Consider the following 21,674-nt stretch of genomic DNA (forward strand, 5'->3'; position numbering starts at 1 on the left):
CATTTACGGAGAGGCTCCCACATCCTACAGCAGGGCGCCAAGACTGGAATAGATGGCGAGCCCCCAAACCAGCTTTTCAGGGGCCCTCTGTGGTTAATTTATAGTGTGAAAAATCAAAAAGTGATAAGAATCGTTCCGGCCCCTGTCAGCCCTGCCCTTCTGGGGGAAGGGGGGGGGTCATGCTGAGAGGTATGTATATGTATCATATACATATAACACCAGTGCTCCCAACTCACAGGGTCGGGGTATCCGGGGGATTGCACGTATACCTTAATGGGGAAGTTAAAAGGTTTGATTTCCAGGGCCCTTGATGGATCTCGTTGTTTTCTTGCTGCTTTAACGTTGAAAAATTTGCGATAGCGGAAGCCCAAGATATATCCAGTCTGGGGACCCCATAAAATTTGCGAATTCGGTCACGGGTAACTGAGGGGGGGGGGGGCTGGAATTTATTCTTTGGTAAAATGAATACAAATGAACATTTGCCATGGCACTCACAGGGGGATGTATGACAAGCTCCGAGTCAGAGGACCGTTTCATTTTGGGAGCCTGGATGAATCTCATTTTTTTCTGTTATTTAACATTTTAGAATTTGCAACAGCGAAAGCCCGAGATAAAGCCAATCTGGGAGCCCCCACTAAAAGTATGCGAACTGGTGTCCCAGGTAATTGGTTGGGGGCCTTGGACTTTATTCGTTGGTAAAATGAATACAAATGAAAATTTTTCATGGCACTTGCAGCGGAGAATGACCAACAAGCTTCCAAGTCGGGGGCCCCATGTTTACAGGTTTCATTTTGGGGGCCCTGGATGAATCTCATTCTTTTCTGTCGTTTAACATTGTGAAATTTGCAACACATCGATAGCCCGAGATAAATCCAGTCTGGGCCCCGCTAAAATTCAGCGAATTGGAGTCTGGGGACCCCATAGGCAAGTTTTCTGGGGGTACTTGATGAATCACATTTGTTTTATGTTGTTTTGTTATTGTAAAATTCGCTTCTTCAGTAAGCTGGTGCTTTCACAAGTCCCTTTCCATAACGCTGACGAAGTGGGATGAAATAAACAAGACATGTTGTGATGAGAAGGGGGGGGGGTGGCCGCCAAAGGCAGCAGGGGCGCAGAGCCCCTAGTATATATATATTTTAGTATATATATATATATTTGTATGTACATATAAAATTTTTATTGTATTTTCAAAAGCTCCCCCCCCTCGAATGGCGCCCCTTGATTTGTCAATACGTTGATGGATTAGCAGGGGTTCTCAAACTGTGCGCGCCAACCTTCGTCAGGGGTGCAGCTTCGCAGTGGTCCTGACAAAGGTTTTTCAAAGAAATGCTTTGCTTACAACTGTTCTTCACATAGGCGTACGTACGGCAGAATTTTCTCGGGGAGGGGGGTTCAAATTTGTTTTTCCTTCTGGGGGTTTTACGTTTTTTCCGGCAAAATAATACTATAATCTTGGCTTAGGGGGGGGGGGGGGTTAGAACCCCAAATCCCCCCTATGCGTATGCCAATGGCTCTTCATAAGGGAAATGGGTGACGCGGGTGGAAAATGTTTGCGATCCCGTTTTTTAGGAAAACGAATAAACACCGTGATGATTGCTCATCGCTTACTAACATGGTCGAAACATGGTTTCCTGTTTTTTCTCTTTTATTTTATTATACTGAATACTGTATCTATTATTTCCGTGGATTTGAATTGGAATGCCGTGTGTTATGAAAGAGGCACAAGATTTTTTTCTGATGCAAATAATGAACATCTCACACGCAATACATATTTCTGTATTTCTTAAAAAATCGAAACCAGTTGATTGCAGCATCCGTGCGTTCATTGAAATTGGTTATGCACAGAACATGCCGGTTATAAGCAGTGCCGTCGTAAGGCATGGGCCCACCAGGGCAAGGACCGTGGGACCTCAAGATAAAAAAGGCTTCACAAAAGTGAGATGTGGTTGAGATTTTCGGGAATTTGCCTTGTAGGGCCTCAGAAAAATCCTTTGGCCCTTAGGCCCATGATGCTCTTAAGACGACCCTGCATATAAGAGGAATCTGTAATTCTGGGATTTCATAAATAATGGATCCACACTGATAATTTGTGCTTAACCACCACGTATACATTTATCGCTAATAACAATCATTTTCATAATGATACGCTGGCCATAAAAAAATTACGGTTTCATCATCGAGGTGTATGGATAACTTCATCTCATTAACGGTGATATTTTCTTTTGAAAGTATCGAAATTAGCTTCTGCGGATTGTAGGCATGTAGTGTCTAACTAATTGTATTGTCTCTCTATCTTGATTGAAGTATAATTATTTCAATCTTTATACATATTGTGCAATAATATTCGAAACAACGGTTTGATACAAGAAGTCATTAAAAACATATATAAACAGGACTTGTAGTCTTTTGAGGATTAACGCGTTTATTGCAGCGCTTCTCAACCTTTTTTGACCCACGGAGCCCTTTTCCGGTATGTAATTTCTATGGCGGAGCCCCAGACGCCTATTTTTTTTATTTATTCATCAAAGTTTCTGACTTATTTTTATTATTCAAAAATATTAATTATTTTTTTCAAATTTACTGGGTTTTTTTTATTTATTTTCCTCGAGTGGCCACGGAACCCCTGGGAGTTTGCACGGAGCCCTAAGGGATCTGCGGGGCACTGGTTGAGAACCGCTGGTTTATCGGAATCCTCCAATATTGCCAAACTGATTGATTTGGCATGAACAGGCTGGTAGGGTTACTAGTTGGCGAGATGTCACGTTTCCCGCTCAAAGGCTTTTCTTCTTTACCCTTCAGAACGCCTGCGGCCATTTTCGCTCTCCTCTGCCTCCTCAGTATGTTACGGGACATCGATGCTGATCTCGATGTATTTTCTCTTTTGAAATCGCTCTCTTTGTCGTCTCCCCAGTATGTGTTCGGCCTACGTCATTGGCATTGGAGAACAACGACGAGACTTGGTTTAAGATCAGCTCACATTCTGTATTGTTGGACACGAAAGGATGAGTCACCACTTGTCGATCGTAGAACCTGACCAACGAGAAAATAGAGGCAAGAAAGAGAACAAAGAAGTTTTAGAGGACCGAGAAGGCGCATTATTATTTATTATTTTAAAATAAAATTTAGGTCATGGTGGCGAATGGTGATGCTTACTCGAGGGTGCTGAAACCAAAACGAAAGCAAAACAGAAGGCGAGGCATGTACTGGAGCCTGAAATCTGGATCGTTCTCAATCCACTGGACTGCGGCCCAGAACACCGCGCTTTCATCTGGGGCATTCAACTCGTCAGATCGTAGAATCGCCTCGAGATCATCCGCGGACATCGCCTCGAAATACTTCTTGCTAGTAAACACCTAAAGGAGAAATGTCACATAATTTTTTAATAAAGCAATACTAGGGTAAAAATACTCGTAATATTAAGGAAACAGATATCTTGTAGATATTATGCTGAGGTGAACTCGGAAAGAAAAGTGTTATATGGTTTCTTTGAGCTAAACTACCAATTGCCATTTAATTTATTTAAAATTAACTAGAAAGTTTACTAAAATTATTGACCATGAAGAGAGGGGAAGGGGTCTTTATTAATTCAACCAGGTTCGTTATCTAAAAAAGAACATCTCAAAATTAATTCACTCAGAAAATATTGACACAATAGATCAACACCCAACACAATTTCTGTTGTATCTTAAACACTGCATTTTTACTAGATCGAAAACAACACTAGTTCCATATACAGTATATATACAGGGTGATTATAAAAAAACTATCCCGACATATGGACCCCTAACTATCATACCATTCACAGAAACTGAACGAAATTTTGGCATAAGGTATTTTGATGTATGCGCTCAAGAATGATATGGAAAACAACAGTGTCACTCTAACAGTTACGGTTACAGTGAGAAAATTTCGAAAATATCAAATGGCAACATCAAGTTTTTTGTATTGGAATGTGATCTCCATTGTGAAAACCCCTAAATAGCGTTCGAACGGCAACTGTAGCATGAAAATCACCGGCGGTAGATAGGCTAAAAGTGAGGACAACCAATAAGGACAGAGAAGCAGCATAAAATAAAGCACTTTATTGTGTTTCACAAATTTTCCACATGACCTTGTGGAGGACTAATCAGGCTGGGATCTCAGCCGAATGAAACGAACATTAATGCTCTGGTGCACGGCAAAGCCCTTTTTACTTTTTCCTTGCCTAGCTCCGGGGATTTTCGTGCTACAGGTGCCATTCCAACGCTGTTTAGTGTTTTTCAGTATGGAGATCGCATTCCAATACAAAAAACTTGGTGTTGCCATTTGATATTTTCGAAATTTTCTCACTGTAACCGTAACTGTTAGAGTGACACTGTTGTTTTCCATATCATTCTTGAGCGCATACCTCAAAATACCTTATGCCAAAATTTCATTCAGTTTCTGTGAATGGTATGATAGTTAGGGGCCCATATGTCGGGATAGTTTTTTTTATAATCACCCCGTATATATACGGTGTATATGTCACTCACATCATTTGGACCAAATAAATAATCAAAGAAATTATCTCACTCTTAGCGGAACAATAGGAATTATCGAGGGCAGAAACGACCTGTGGGTCGGTTACCCTAGTCGGTCAGAACAAAAACTATAAAAAGAGGCATAACACATACGGCCACCATCTTGCAGAAAGTCTATGGAGTCAGTCTATCGGGAACTGGCAAGGCCATAGCGATACGTCTAGGGAGCCGGGGATGGCCCAGTACATGGCCATCCAAAGAATGGAGAAAGGCACCCTCTGATGAAGGAGCGATCATCAATATCCTCTTTAGCAGTGATGGTAACCTCTTCCAGCAAAATTTCCCTCAAAAATTTCCCTTTTGACTAAATTTTTCCCATGCATTCCGAAAAATTTGCTGCCATCTAGCGGGGAAAATACGTAATTAAGTATTTTAAAATAGAAAAGTATTGCAATGCATTAATTGCTTTATTTCTTTCAAAAAATTCTTTTGTTTGATGAACTCTCAAAATTTTCCACAAATGCTAAGAAATTTCCCACTTGGACGAATTTTGGGCTCTCCAATTATGTAGCCTATATGAAATCATAGGCTTCAAAAACTGTTTTGGCTCAGGTTCCCCCAAATTCGTTACTACGCCTAATATTTTTAATTAAGGTGATTTAATTTATCAAATGCACAGCATTCGTGTCCGGAAAATGCACGAGCAGGAAAATTAACCAACATCAGTCCGACATGAGTGAATGAATGATCGAGTGAGCAAGTAAATGAATGAGCGAAACCGGCTTACACTACAGCTAAGCTCGCTCTCGCTCATTCACTCACCGGGTCACTCAGTTAATCCCCAGGTATCTCATTCTACCTCTCAATCACTGGTACACGCACTCTCTAGGTTGCTCATTACATCATTCACTCACTAGGTGTCACTAAAAGTCATTTACCCACTAGGTCGGCCACCTACTTACTTCCTAGGTTACCTACTCACCTGGTTACCCAAAAACTTCATAGGTCACTCACAATGTCACTGTATAACTCTCAGTAGGCCGATTTCACCTGATGTCTAGGTCACGCATTTAAACCCTAGATTAGCCACTCATTTACTTCCTAGGTTGGTCATTACTAATTCGCTCACTTACTTCCTAGGACACACACTTATTCACTCACATTGTCATCAACTCACTAGGTTGCTCACTCTGTTGTACACTCAATCACCTGGTCGCTCACTCTGTCACTCACCATCTAGATCCACTCACTCACTGTCTAGGTCACTCACTCTGTCACATGCACTCCAGTCACCAGGTCATGCACTTACTCACTAGTTCATTCATTTTGTCACTCGCTCACTCACTAGCTCCCTCAGTCTACCACTGGCCCGCTCACCATGACACTCACTCACTAGGTTGCTCACTTGCTCACTAGATTATTTAGTGTATCTCTAGGTCACTCACTCACTAGTTTGCTCACCCACCAACACTGGGGGGGGGGGCGGAGTCCGCTGAATATTGACCTTCACTACAGGGTGGGCTGTGGTGCCTTCACCTTCACTACAAGGGGTCCGTGACATCGAAAAGTTTGGGATAACACTGAAATAAAAGGTCATTTAAGGCCGTGCTCCACCATTGGCAACGCTCGTCAAATGTTGAAGGCTGGAAGGTATTGGAAGGCTTGGTCGAATAGAATAATCAGTACCTAAACCCTCTAACCTAAGTCAAAGAAGCCGCCTTCCATCCTTTTCGGTCTTCCAATTCGTGTGGCCACACATTGGTCGAAGAGCGCCAGCAGTCACAACATAAAGAGCGTTCTGAAAGCAAATATTCGCCAAGGAACATTGGGCCACGTTGGGCCAGTATATATAGCCAGACTATGCCACTGCTGCTTCTCTGTATCTTTCTTTCTCTCAAACCGAGCACAACTCAGGTCTATCACCATCTATGGGTGATTTACTACCTAGTGAGTTGTGCCGGAAGTGTAGCTGTGTGTTTCAGGGGAAGCCAAATATTGGAAGCAAAATGTGGCCCTTGGCCATGGCTTAACCCAAATGTCTCCAGAAAGGACATACTACTATTATTACTGACCATACACAACACCATTAAGCATTAACTAATACTGTGGCATTAAGAAGGCATAATGAGCTTACTCGTTTGAAGTTCCTCAGCAGGTACTTCTTGCACAAACGAATCAGATCGACGCAGGACGTCGCCCTCGCAAAGTTCAGGATCTCGACGCAGTTCTTTTCATTCAGGTTGTCCACGAGGAACTCCAGGCACTTCCCCTTGATTTTCTGCATCCCCAGATTTTCCGACAGAACCAATACGCTTTCGGCGTGACACTTAGGCGACACGTTCAGCTCCCCAGCGTACAGATACTCGATGATCACCTGGGTCTCGAATCCCATGAAGTCGATTGGGGGAACAACCATCTTTTCATGTGAGGCATCCCTCGGCTTCCCGATCACTAGCTCTTTGAAGAATGGGCTGGCAGAGGCCAGCAGCTCCATATGCACGTTCGAATTGTGGCCATCCCAGGTGCTCAGCGTGCCATTCGTCAAATGGTCGTTCCTCAGAAGACATTTAAAATGTTTTTGGATCTCGTCGATGCGATCTCGTTTTGTCATGTTGCTTGAACGGTGCGAACGTTTTGAGTTTTACGTAAAAAAAAAATGCTTCTAATCTGAAAATCTTCTAGACTTTGGATTTCGATACTGAGTTCTGTCTGCACTCAACTCTGCATAACAATTTTGATTGACGGCTCATTTATTTATTAGCTATAATAACCGGCGCTACCCAGGTTTTCTTCGATTGCTGGGAGGATTGAAAAAATGACAAACCATTATAAAGGATTAAACTATTCTACATAATACTACTTCACGAAGTACCAACTCTGGCCACAGGGACGCCGGAAGTCAAAAATGATTGGTGTTGCTCAAAGTTTATGGAAGACTACTCGGTGCGGGGGTTGCGTCATAATATATATTTCCTATTGACCATACGTCCTTTTTAACTAGAATGTCCCGTTTTTATCCTCAATCTGTATTTGATTTCAGCGATGACGGGTATTTTAACCTACTTTTGTGGAAAAAGATTTTCGCCTCGGTAAAATATGGTAAATCTATGGATGTCTGCCTCAAGATGATCAAAATTTAGAGTATTTTTTTTATTAAAAATTAAAATTTTTTTTATTAAAATTAAAATTTTTTTTATTAAAATTAAAATATCGACAGAAGTTGCATATAGCATTTATATGCATTTTCTTTCTATTTCGGTTTGTTTTAAATTCTTTTTAAAGGTTAGCGATTCATATTTTTCAGGAAAGACAGTGGAGTACACATAAGAACAAGAGTACAAAAAACAACACAAGTGGCCCGACTAGGGCGTCTCTCAGTGAAAAATGGGTGTTGAAATATCGGTTCGTATGAGGATGCGGCGCAGAAGATATGAGGATGAAGGAGATGTGATGTGCTGCCATCTATTAGGCAGTTCGATATTTAAAGCCTTTCCCAGTCCAGATCGTTTATTTGCAGGGCCAAGGGCGTAAAGTTATTGAAAATGTTGGGGGGGCTCAAGCCCCATACAATGGAACCTCGTTTATTCGTCGCGTCGTATAAACGAGAACATTCAACAAGAACACAACACTCCCCAGACCTCGTAGGGGACGGACGCAAACTTTTTTGCTCTTAGATGCTACCCTAACCTAGCTTCAACGGCCCGTACCCAGTCGGTGCCCCGTTAAATGTAACTATTAATAGTGAATTCTATCTGACCAAATAACTGCTTAAAATGTCACACAGCCAATCTAAACCCAGGTTTCGCTGTTTCTTCCATGATGTCATGATGGATCGTTCAAACTGGAGATGGAACGAAATCATCCAACTTGCCCAGGATGAAAATGCCGACGTCTCCGTCCTAGCGGATGCAGCACGGCTACTGCTCAAATTCACGCAGCAGGAATTCGCATCATTTCAACACATGAGGAAAAGTGCAAACTTGCATAAAATTTGCCGGGGTGACGCAATACTGCGGAACATCTACGCACAAAATAGATGGAAGATTATCGCATCAGACCAACGCACCGTTGATATACTTCAATGGGAAAACTTTGAGGAATTAATCGACACAAATTATTGCGGACTTGTGAACTCAAATTCTCAAATTGCTCACGCCGATGCTCTTCATGTTAAAGGGTTCATCGAAGCAATGGCGAAAAAGAAAAGTTCCAAATCTCACCCGCAGAAAAAAGGAGAAAATCAACAAACTTCTCACAGAAGCTTCGCACAACCAGAAACGAGGTTTTTAAGCACGTCGCCGAACAGTCGGGTCAAAACGTCGTATAAATGAAAAACCGTATAACTGAAGCGTTATCTCTACCTTACTCTTCCGCAAAAATTTCCCTAAGAAAACTAAAAATTATTGTAATTCAAAACCATATTTCATGAAATTGAAATCAAGAAAAATTATATTACAAAAAAAAATTACTCTAAATACAGCACTAAGAATGACATAACATTGCTGTTTCATAAACCTCAAGCACTCTTATGATGTTCCTTTCAAGATTTGAAATACAAAAATGCGTTATTTATAAACTTAAACAAAAAATTCGTCTGTGTTGTTCGATTTCTGTATTCAAGAAAAAAGTCAATAAAGCATAGAGTTCAGCTCTTTTGAAAAAAAATCAGTTCTGCTTTAAAGAACTGTTCTTGCGTGCATCTACGGTCAACAATCAACCTCCGTTAGCAGTCAGTTCATTTCGGAACTTGCAACAGATATTGTTGAAGCCACCTCCATTCCGTGGTCACATCCGCAGGCGATCAACGACCAGCCTGGCCCCAAGAACTTTTTCAGTACATATGTTATATCGATATGTTATACCCGGTTCCTACAGGAAAGTCTGTTCAAAGGTTCTGGTGCACCATGCGCTGGACCAGAGAGGGTGCCAATTTCACCATTTAACCTCTCCTTCAACATTACAAAGGGGCGTCAAAATGCGTGCTCACCCTGGCCGACCAAGCATCTACTTGCGGTCCTGTTTGCAACTGACATTCATTAATTTAATAGTTTGAAATAATTTCAGAGCAATATCTCAAGTGCAGTATTTTTCTGTCATATTTAAGAGCAACACCTTTTAAAGCTCAGAAATACCTCAGATATGCGTGACCATGTATTCTGTTTTGAACATTGTCCCGTAACTCAAAGGTTCTGGCTTTTGTCAGCAGCGGCTTTTTGCCCAATTCATGGTTCATCCGCGACTCCACGGAATAGCTTGGTAGATATTTTTACTTATAAAAGAACCACTTTTCAAAGAATAAATAAGCATACAAATCAATATTCCAGCTTCTCGCGCCGCCCCTGATAAGGTTAGCTACACCGCTAGAAGCCACTACGCACACTTTGAGAAACACTGACGTAACTCATATGATCGTTGTTGTTCAGTTCGTTTCCATCTCAGCAGAAAGTAGTTTAGCGGGGATTTCGGAGGGGGGGGGGGGGGGTAAGACAAAAATTGATGGAAGAAATTCACGAAAAAAAAATTCAAACACCTTGAAAATGATTATAACTTTTTCAAGGACTTTTAAAGACTTGAAAATGAACTTGAATCGGCACCAAACATTCTCTGCATGTGATTGCTGGTGTGGCCTTCGACATGGGAGAGGGGAGGGAGGTCTCCGTAAGTCCTGAAAAAATCTAAAAAACTTCTTCAGCAAAAACCATGCTTGGCTCCTCAGGAATATGGCTGTTTCCTACATAGTTTTTGATTTGTCAAGATCGGATATATTCAAATGACATCAAAACAGGAATCATTCAATGTTTTAAAACAGTATTGAAATTTATACTCGATGAAAAATTCAAAAAGCATGGTCATATAGGCTTATGCAGCCAGAGCCGCTATGCTATAAAATGTTTGACAAATGATTTTACTTCATGTTCATTTCTTTTTCTCTTTAGAGGTGGGAGGGGGGTGAAGAGGACAAAATCACTGAAAATATTACGATTTGATATTTTGGTTTTTTGTTGGTCGGCATTTCTTCGAGCAGAAATACTTAATTTCGTTCCATTTGTGTTCAATAATGTGCATTTCAATATAGTACAGGAGTACCGTATTTGATTTGCAAAAAATTCAATATAAACAAACAAAACAAAAATATTAAAATGTCTGAGTGAGTACAGTGTTTTAAGAGAGGAAAAATGCAACACCATACTGAGCTCTTTCGCGTATTAATAATGAGAAAATTATTATTGCGTAATTAATGACAAAAGTTCGGTGTAGATAATATCTGATATGCTGATAATCTCATTATGAAATCAATGATGCAATAAAATTATTGCATCATAAAAAAATGTGAAGGAAGAGCAACTTTTTTGCGCATTAACCCTATATAGTTCCGTTGATTTTTGAATAGACATGGTAAATGGTCAAAAAACTACAAACAGGTTTTTTGGTATTTCAGAAAGTACATCCTTTAGTGTCATTTCAGTACAAGGTACAGCTATATAAGTACAATAATTTTTATCTATCTAGAAAAAGATGATTCCTTGTTGGTGTCATATTTGAGATCTGTCCCAATTCTACGTGCTCAGAGATTTATATTATAGCACCAAATTGAGGGAAATGGAAATGAAATTCAAGGACGAAACTATTCAACTTTGCTGAGCAAAATGCTATCTGTTTATAGATAACATTAAAATTAAGGCAGACTATATTTTACCCTTAATTAATTATTTTAGCTAGTTAAATCCAGTATAATTAAATTGCTGTGATGATGTATTGTTTCAGTTAAAAATATGCTAACAGTGCCAATTTGCATCGGTTTCTGGAAAAATAATTTTCAATACGTTTTATGGAGGAGAACCATAGAGGGTATAAAAACATTGGTTTCGATTTTATTTGGCCAGCATAGGTGATCAGTTGCTATTAATATTAAGGTGCGCCGCAGATAGCAAACGTTTAAAAACCCATTGGCATAGCAGCTCGCTTATTTTTTTTAACAAACACACATTTCAGTATTAGTATAATACTGAAGTCATACTGATATCAGTAAAAGTATAAATACTTTTTTTTTTAATTCATAAATCAGAAGGGGGAAAATCTTTGTTTACATATAATATACGTCTGAGCGAGTGCTTATTAACCGAAATTTTGGTATTTGTATAACACTTATATTCAACGTACAGTGTTTTTTTGCTCATATACTACTGATGTATGTAAAAAATTTCAACGTTGAAGGACCTGCAGGACCGGTAATTATTATTGGTCAAGCATTATCTTATTTGCAATCATTTTCAATAAATCAATTGGTATCAGTTTTGACCATAAACACCCACGTGATAGATATGCCATTCCTATTTTATCCTAAAAATTAATTTTAACAAAAATAACTTAATAATCTAACGATATAAAAATTTTCAATCATGTAATGCTGACCACGGCCTATCGAAAACCACGGTTTAAATCACCAGGAATAACAAAACATAGCAGCAATAGCAAACAGTTCGAATGAAACGCATATTTATACATTTCGTTGATTTAAAATAAATATTTATTGTATCCTCATGTTGTTCATGTCAAATACTCACATTTAAATTTACGCAAAAAATACACACAAGAACCTATTTATACAATTATATAGTTTCTGAACCGGTCCTAATTTCTGCATGAAGTGGCCCATTTAATTTAAACAGCACAGTATTTACTCTATTCGCTAATAAACTAAGCATCTTTGACCCTATTTATGCAGGGTTATAATTGTCCACATTTTTCTAGGGGCACTTCAAGTCAAAGGTCCTGACTTGCAGAAAAACCAAAAAATTTGGGTGTCATAAGATGTTTTTTTTACACAAATTATTTTCGACTTATTTTGTTCCTTGTTATTAGAGACCACTGTTTAAGCAAAACAAATTCGAATAATCTAACTCGCAGTTTTCCAAACTTTTTGTTTCATCGTCCTCCTCTTCAGAATTTGTTTTTTTCTCATCCCCCCCCCGGACCTTTCCATGCCCCCAAGGGGCGATATTGCCCATTATAGGATACTCTGATCTAACTGATCATAACTTCAATAACAATCTCTCTTCCCATTCTTCTAATCACTATCACCGAATATTATTACCAAAATCTCTTGTGTTGTCTGATCAATAATTTCATGGTTGGTTTTCTTTCACCTTTCGTAGTTTTGTAATTTCTGAACTCCGGATAATCCACCCTCGGATAATCGAGGTTCTACTGTACTTTAGATTTCTTTAACAATCTTGTTCCAAACAATGTTTGTCGTAAAAGCTTTTGGCCTCAAGAATATCTGTATAAACATTTTATGCAATCGCAAAATTCCCAAAAAATTAGAGAAACTGCTAATGAGGTTGTACTTACCAAGATTATTGTTGCTCTGCTACAAATTGGGCTTTGATGATGATTCCTTCATCATGAAGGATGAGTAAGGATGCAACGATCGATCAGCGTTGACTTGAAAATTTGTAACATAAACACTCAACGATGACACTTGGATTCAAAAACAACTGGATGTTTCTTCCTCTTCTTATATGCTATAGTTAATATGACAATCCTGTTTTCGGTATTGTCAACTCTGTACAGAAAAATTTCTCACGTCTTCGTGCGCAACCATTTGTCGGCAATTACCTTTTGTAACTACTATAGTTCGGCTGGTCAAATCCATCTTTTGTGAACATTTCGGATGTCTTATTCTTCGTTTTTTTCTCATGGTTAGTACATCTGGACAACATAAAAATGTAACACTGTGCTAGCTTCCTGAAGGAGGGACACAGAGATGTGTGCTACTTAAACACCTATAAACACATGATTCAGTTAGATGGCGGTATCCATGACTGAAAATTTCGGGAAAGTTCTCACGCTTCCTCAGGGAAAAATTTCCAATACATCTGGCTGCCCATTCGTGTGCGTCTTTGTTCGGAATTCGCCTATATATGTGTGTGTGTTTGTGTATGCTCCGCCTCGCTTCAGGGCAGTTGTATTCTAGAAAGGCTACTAAATTTCTACAGTGGAACAGAAATAGTCAAAACGCCGCTGACAGGAAAACTACAACATCCATCTCATTATTGCTATCATATAATACATTGCTACCTCCAGAGGTGTGTACAAGGAGATCGTACAGGAAGCGATATAGACCCGTCAACCAGTTCCCAAGTTAACAAGTGGGGGGGGGGGGGTGTATTCTGTTGAACAGTTTTCTCCTTTTTTTTCTAAAACTCATAATGGGTATCTGTCACAGGCATAGTACAGAAGTGCATTCAAGAGGATTCACTGATGGCATTTTCTACTTCTGTCGCCAGCCGATCTACAGTGACAGTAAACAATCCTCAGCTAAGAAAAAATAAATTAGTGATTGCTCTTTTCTGATGCTCGTGTCAGAAGTACGTGCTTTGTTGTCCTCAATGGTTGATCCTGCTACCCAACGCTTTTCTTTGATCTTGTCCCAAAGCGATTTGCCTTGTCCTATCTACCCGCGAAAGCTGGTTGTCTGGAATAACTACTATATGGTCATACAGACCCCCTAACTAGGCTGGGGCAACCGGGGCATTGCACCAGGGCCACATGCCTAATTGGGCGCCACAAAATAATGTACATTTATTTTGCATAATAATAATCCTCTCCAAGGGCCCCCAGAAAAAGTGTGCCCTGGGGGCCCCGAAAAGGCACGCTATGGTCCTGTGTTCATAGAAAAAGAATTTTCTCGCTAAACATGGAAAGAAAACCTATAATTTTTTCTTTGTTGAATTAATTTTCAATTTGAAATCTTATAAACGGATGACCGAGAGAGAGGCTTGAAAAGATCTCGTTGTAAAGTCACAACTATTATCATGAGACATACATTGCACTATAAACATGCCCCCCCCCCCGCTCAACGGTGGGACTAACCAACACCTTCTAGAGCAAGCTGCTTTAGAAGGTATTGGACTAACAGGGCTCCAGTGCGGGGGGGGGGGGGAATCATCCCCCCCCCATCATTTTTTGTTTTTCACACGAAAAATTCACTATATCCCCCAAAGGCCCCAGCCTGAGGCCCTGATTCGGGATAGGGGATGCCTATAACATCTCTTTTATAGTCCTTCCCAACAAAATTAGTGAAATGGGATTACTCGTTATCAAGTTATCGCAGCTTCCGGTCATTTTTATTTGGTCCCCGAGTGACGTTATACCGAGGACTGACAATTTATGATTTATTGAATTTTAAATAGATACATTTTGCGGCACTTACATACCGATATTGTGCATGCATTTCACTATTTATGAAGGGGTGGCCAACCTGCTTCCTTAGGTAATTGAAGATTAATTTTTACTTTTTAAATTGAAGAAATTCTTTTCAATTTGTGAGCGATATTTTTTTTATGAATGAATGAGTCTTGTAGCCAACTTGTAGGCTATCTCCCTCCCCCCCTCACCGATAATGTGTAGTAGGCCATCTTTGCAATGACCTAATTGATAACTTTTTATTGAATTAGTTTTAGTTTCGTTTCTCATCTTCGAAATTCCCAACCAGATGGGGAGAAAACGTTGAGGGGGCGGGGATATCACATACCTCATTGGCGTTGCTGTCACTGCCTTTTCAGTCACCTCATCAAAAAAATTATACAGTTTGTACAATTTTTATTGATACACATGCACAATTTAGATTAGGATGCTCAGTTTTCCTACTCAAAAATTCAAAAAAAAAATTCTAATTTTCTTTCCTAAATGAGCATTCTTACGAAAACGAAGAGCCAGTCAAATTATATTAGTGGAGGGTGCAAATCTGTTCCACAAAACAAGGGTTATGGTGTTGACTACACTCTTTAGGAAGACGTTGGCTGAGGTGTTGGGCAACATTTAAAATTTCCATGAGTGCTGCGAACGTAAATAGTTCAGGAATCCCTTAGTTATAAAGACAATATTTTGTATTCATGGTTAAAATGTAGTGGTGACTTAACGAATGGGCCAATAAAGCCCGGTCGAGGGGTTGGTATTGGACCTTTGAAAAATTATCATTTAGTTTTCATTTCTTTTTTTAAAATCAATATTATAATTCACTTGTTGTTTATTTGATTGAGGGAGAATGCATTGCACAATGGTTTTTTTCAGTAATTACTGGGGAGGCTCGGTCCCCTTACAAAATTTATTGCGGGGGGGGGGCTCAAATGGCCTCAGCCTCTAGGTTCTGGCACCTATTCTTTATAGAGTGTAATTTATTTCGGTTTCAATATCATTGCTTCCCAATTTTCAACCTCCCCCTCCCCCCCCCCCCACCATACATCTTTGGGCTTATTTTCATGCCGGCGCCATGGCCGTCCTCCGGTCGCAGTGAACAAAAGGAGAGACACTCAGTTTTTGCCACAGGCAAAGAAGAAAGAGCCCCCTCAACACCTCAAAGAATCTTCCTCTCAGCCGTGCCTTCTGGCAGTAAGGGAGCCTACACGCGTTCAGTTATGCCTGCACAGTTATACCTGTACAGGCATAACTGCGCAGGCATAACTGAACGGTTCGATGCATCCACACCATTCAGTTATACCTGTGCAGGCGAAGCTTCTGGAACCGGTTCTAGGCAATCTGTGGGGATATTTTCGTTCTTCGATCTCTGTCTTCGCGGTCTTTTGATCAGTTCGGATTTTTTCATACTCTATAAAGTTCGGAATTTTCTAGTATGATTTCCACAGATGATGCTTTGGGTGTAGTTGGATTGGTTATGGCACTGAAAAATAATAATTCAAAAAAAAAAGAAAAAAACGGGTAACGTGGTACAAAGATTGGTTTAAAAAAAGGCAACAATATTCGCACGTTAAATTATTACCGGAATTGAGATTTGCACCAAAAGATTGGCATAATTTTCCCAGAATGGATCAAGATACCTACTCAAAGCATTTTTTTTTCAATTCCTTTCGGGAATTGCTTCTCAAACTGTTTATTTTTTTAACAACACTGTCTCTGTTCGCTAGAGGATCTATTTCTCTCATTTTCCACACCAATCTCTTATAACTATCATCTTTCTTAATTTTGTTATGGTAATCTTTAGTTTTCACCTGCCACAAGCATTTCTTATTCCTATACATTTCAATGAATTCTTCCAAACATTCGCGCTGCCCGTTTCGAAGATCACTCGTCATTATAAACCTCGAGTAGTGAAAACTAAACTGAACTCTGAACTAAGCTCTGGTGGAGTGTTGAAGTTGGTGTTTCCCAAAGTAGGACTATTCAGGCTATGAATGGACACAAGGGGGCTATGGGGGAACGAGAGGAAAACATCAGTTTTCGAAAACTCGGACCATTTTACCAAGGAAGCCTTTGTAAATATATACCTCTCATAATGACCGATTTTCATGACTTAAGTAAAAGGCACTACTGCCTACTCATGCTTATCAAGAATGCTATCCATATCTACAGTGATTATGACAATATAGGCAATAAAAGATAAATTTTGGTATTACAATCGACGCTCCATATAACGACACCTTCGTCCCGTCGAGAATCGACGTTATGTTTGGAGCAAGGTCGTAGCGAGGGGGAGACTTGGGGGTGTGGTCGGGCCTGATTGGGACGGTCGTTATATAAGTAAAACGTAAAACATTTGGGACTTACCCTACCAGTCTTTGTCGCTATAACGTGAATGATCGCTATAACGTGAAGTTCTCATAACGAGCGTCGACTGTATCTTCGAAAACAAGCATCGTTTCTCCTTTGAATATACAGATAGCGGATACATGCTCCTTCAGCATCGTATGATAGTATTTTCTTTTTGCGATAGCGTCGATTTAAAAAAAATAATTTTTTTGACTTGAAAATTTTTACGGTAACTTACGTAGTGTTTTTCCTTGAAAGAAAACTGCATTTTCACGCGACCTCTTACGATTAATTCAACTCAATTAAAAAATTGGCTTATTATGAAGCATAGTATGTATATTAATAGTATTACTCAATGATATAATTATATTATCAATCGTATATCTCTCTCAAAGAATTTTTCGATTGTTTTCTTACGTTTAACTAGCGTAATTTCATCTGAATTTTTTTCTTTCAATGTTTGAGCTGAAAATTGAAATTCGTTGCAATCTGATGAGATGTGTCCAAAAAACAAATTCAATGAGATTCATTCAGAATTACATGTAAGAGAAAATAATAAATTGCAGTGATTTTTGTCCTGTTGATGCTTGCTGGTTTTCGGTCAAGAAAGGAGTGAGAGTCCTGCGTTTGAAATTGCAAACAATTGCACACATTAACTGACTCGTATAAACACCTGCTTGATTTCTAAAGGAAGTACATGTGAAAGAATACTAAAATAATCCGATGTCGCGGGGCCCCTAAAATCTCCAAGAACCCTGGTTAAAAACCTCTTCTCTGAATAATCAATAAACAATTAATAGTCATAGCACATTATTTGAATACAGAGTTTGTGTGTTCCGGTGCATAATTTCGGGCAAATTTATTGAAAAGAGTGATTTCAGAAAAAAAATTGCGAATTTTAACAATGGTCGAAATATTTCTAAAATTTTATTTCGATTTTTTTATTCGATATCAAATTGTAAGAAAATATCGTGAAAATTAGGCCATTAGAAGATTTTCTTCTAATTAAATGGAATCCCTCTCCAAAACATGTTATTCAGTTATTATTGTTCTATTACATTATCAGTGAAAAAAGAAGAGGGAAGAAAGTAGGGCGAATATAAGAAAGCGGGAAAAAATAACTGCACAGTTATACCTGATGGCCCATACACACGCTCAGTTATACCTGCGCAGGCATAACTGTACAGTTATACCGAATCGAAAAACCATTCCCTTCAGGTCGCCTGCGCAGGTCAACTGACGGCCCCTACACACGCTCAGTTATGCCTGCACAGTTGGACTGTACAGGCATACCTGCGCAGTTATGCCTGTACATTACATATGTATGACAATACATATGTATTGTCATGGAACAAGAAAGCCAAAGACCATCCAGATTTTTTAAAAGAACTAAAATTTTGAGCAGATTGTTTCCATTAACTAATTCATAATTAGGACAACTTTTGGTTAAAAAAAAATTTTTCATCATTGCAAAATGAATAAGCCATATTCATACGAATTTTTGGTGGGGCTGAGCCACGTCTTCAAAAATGTTGGGGGGCTCGGGCCCATGGGCCCTATAGAAGTTTACGCCTATGGTTACGATCAAGCCATCAACCCTAGGCGCGCGACAAAGCCAAACGTCGTATAAATGTGAAAGGAGTATAAACGAGGTTCCATTGTACACGCTACTTCCCCATTAGCGGGCACTCCCTTTTAGCAGATAAAACTTTTGGTTCCCCACGGGTGTCCGTCATCGAGTGGTTCTACTGCAAAAACATAAGATGTCCGATTATGATCCAATTTCCAATGTGACTGCTTCTAACCCATGGCTAGAGAATGAAGCTCGAAAAATTGCCAGAATTGCTAGCCAATGAATGTTTAATTATGTTAAACATTTAAAATCTCCGATTTTGCCCGATTTCCTCTACATGTCTTCATCTGCCCCATCCGCTTTTAAACCCCGAATCATTCAACTCGTCATGTGGGGGTGTGCGAGCTTCAAAAAGAGAGAGAGAGACAAACAATAGGGTAAGCAGCCTATATAATCTTGTCTTTGATTGTTATCGAGTAGCGAGATTTCACTGAACTTCATACAGTAATTTATAGAACAATTGTCACAAAGAGAAAAATAAGGTTTTTACAAAAGCAATGATTTTGGCATGCTAATTTTAATAAAATAATGATACAAAGTTGATTTTCACAGAGAATTGTTTTTTTCCGAAGGAAAATTAGCATTGTTTTTCAAATGACAGGTGCATATGGCAACAATAAATAAAACTTTCAAACTGACTTTTAATTTGAAAGCATTAACTGTTGCAGTAAAGAACATGTTTGTCTCTCAAATGCTTTTCCAAATATTTCTCTTTGTTGGAAGAGTGAAAAATCGTTGATTGTTGAGAAAAGTTTATAAAGGCAGCTTTTTCATATCTCGAGCTTATATTTTGTAGCTCTTGGGTAAATCGAGAGCTTTTCAGGATCGATGCTAAGTGGGGCATAGTATTAGAGGAGGGTGGGAGCTTTGTCGATGTAGAAGCAACTGAGCCCATCTTCCTGCATTGCTGAGGCACGTAGTAACTTAGTAATTGTAGTGCACAAGGTGTTGGGAGTAGCGATCCGGAGGTGAACTGTTTGCTCGACAAAGCGAATCGATTTCATTTATTCATTTCGATTAAATACAAATATATAGCGAAAAATAGCAAGTATTCACAAATGATATTAGCTAAGATATACTTACTTATCGAACACGGCCAGGCTCTTTTGCTTGCGCAATTCAATTGCATTGCCCCGGAGGTCGTGGACGTGTCGAAAAAATTTTATTCAATCTCACAATTTACAAACACAGATAATGTATATGTAATGGCAATACATAAAATCTAGAACATTTGTGAAATGACACAAATTATCGTATGTGCAAACGCATAGACTAAAAAAGAAGAAATAAATGTAAAATACTATTACAGCTGATCTATATACTGGTGGATGCAATGAGCTAACTATATAAACAATAAATATTATAATCAGAATAATTTTTTTCCATACACTGACGGAAAATAGAATCCCAACCCCCAAGAAGGAATTGTGCTGGATAAACCAAAATAAGAAGACATGCTTGCACTTTTGAAAGATGCCTTCCAGGTAAATTACGAAGTTGTAAACAAGCGTGACGTGTTGAACGTGTAAATCGGGTTTAGTTCAAATACACGTAAAAATCTTCATAACCATTCTTTATTTTTCGGATGGAGTCTTTTATATCAGTTGAGAGCAGGGTCGGGTATTTGCTGGCAAAAGCGAATTCGCGCCAGGACAGAAGTAAAAGTGGTAAAAATGGGAAAACTGCAGATTACAATGAATATATCATGCAGAATATATTGTAGATGCATATAATTTTCATTGTGTTGTGGCGTTGTATTTGTATTTGTATAAGTTTTGCACGACTGAGGTTAATAAAGCCTGTCCAAGCTGACGAAATAGGTGGCGTGTTTCTTCCATCATTAACGAGGAAATTCTGGCATGTTCTGATGAAGTATCCCTCGAGAAAATTCAATTCAGAATTGTGTGTTGCTTTTTTAAAAACGAACGCTTTATCAAAATCAAAATAATGTGAACGTTGCCAACAGTGTTGGGAAATAGCCGAATTATCCGTCCGTCCCTTCTCAACATGCTTTCGGTGTTCGAGAACTCGAATATTTAGATTTCTTCTAGTTTGGCCAATATATCCATTTTCGCAATTCTTGCATGGGATGAAGTAGATACCAGATTCTTTGGAGGGTGAGATAGGACCTTTCAGATGGGAAAAGGTGAGTATATTTGTTGGCTGGAATATTGTATGGAAGTCAAATTTCTTGAAGATAGAAGAGATCATGAAACTTGAAGAATCGAATGGAAGAACAACGGTATTAGAAAACTGTTTTTGAGTCAGCTGGGAGCAGGTTCGTGGTGCATGTCTGGGTCATTTTTCTGAGGATCTTTAGTGCTCGATGAACAAAAGAAGAAAATGCCGAAAGTTTCTGATTGGGAGGATGAAAGGATTTTGCATGAGGTGGCATGGAGATAGCGAATGGCTTACGGTACACACATGTATGAAATTCAGTATCTGTCTTTTTAATGAGCACGTCGAGAAAAGGCAGCATATTATTTTTTTCTATTTCATAGGTGAATTCAATATGTGGGTCAATAGAATTCATAAAGTTGAATAACTCAGTGACATTAACATCAGTCTCATCAACTAAAGTGAATGTGTCATCAACATACAAATACAAATACAACGCCACAACAGGCAAATTGCCCAACGAGGTGGCTGACTTAAGAACATCATGGATCCCCGAGCCCCTACCTACTACTGCTACACCACACATGCACCCCCCCCCCCCCCGCGGAACCTCCCAACGAATCGGTACATGCGGGAATGTGCGTGTACGTGTAGTGCAACCTGACGTAAAATTTGTTTCTGTGTAATGCTTGTTATGTGTAGTGCTGTCATCTGCGCCCAGTTTTACTAACTATGAGTGAAGTGTTATGGTTGAATGATTTACCGTTGTAGGACTGTTGCTCTCTGTGGCGAGACTTTTTAACGGGGAGATCGGCTCGCATTTGCGCCTTGAAGTTGGGAACCACAGAAAACCAACTTCAGCCGACCACCACTGT

The 21,674-nt window shown here is 39.3% G+C and overlaps 1 protein-coding gene across 1 annotated transcript; it reads right to left on the minus strand.

Moving 5' to 3' along the window:
- Nucleotides 1–2,834: 2,834 nt before the first annotated feature.
- LOC149079106 (kelch-like protein 2) lies at nucleotides 2,835–7,110 on the minus strand. The gene is made up of 3 exons (XM_089240487.1): nucleotides 6,634–7,110; nucleotides 3,154–3,353; nucleotides 2,835–3,030 (listed from the first exon to the last, which is right to left on the minus strand). The coding sequence occupies exons 1-3, from the start codon at nucleotides 7,108–7,110 to the stop codon at nucleotides 2,835–2,837; spliced, it is 873 nt and encodes a 290-aa protein (XP_089096613.1).
- Between the last annotated feature and the right edge of the window lie 14,564 nt (nucleotides 7,111–21,674).

This window comes from Pholcus phalangioides, unplaced genomic scaffold (assembly GCF_987345545.1).
Source record: "Pholcus phalangioides strain wild (caught in Gottingen) unplaced genomic scaffold, Ppha-v1.0 ptg000013l_1, whole genome shotgun sequence".
NCBI lineage: Eukaryota > Metazoa > Arthropoda > Arachnida > Araneae > Pholcidae > Pholcus > Pholcus phalangioides.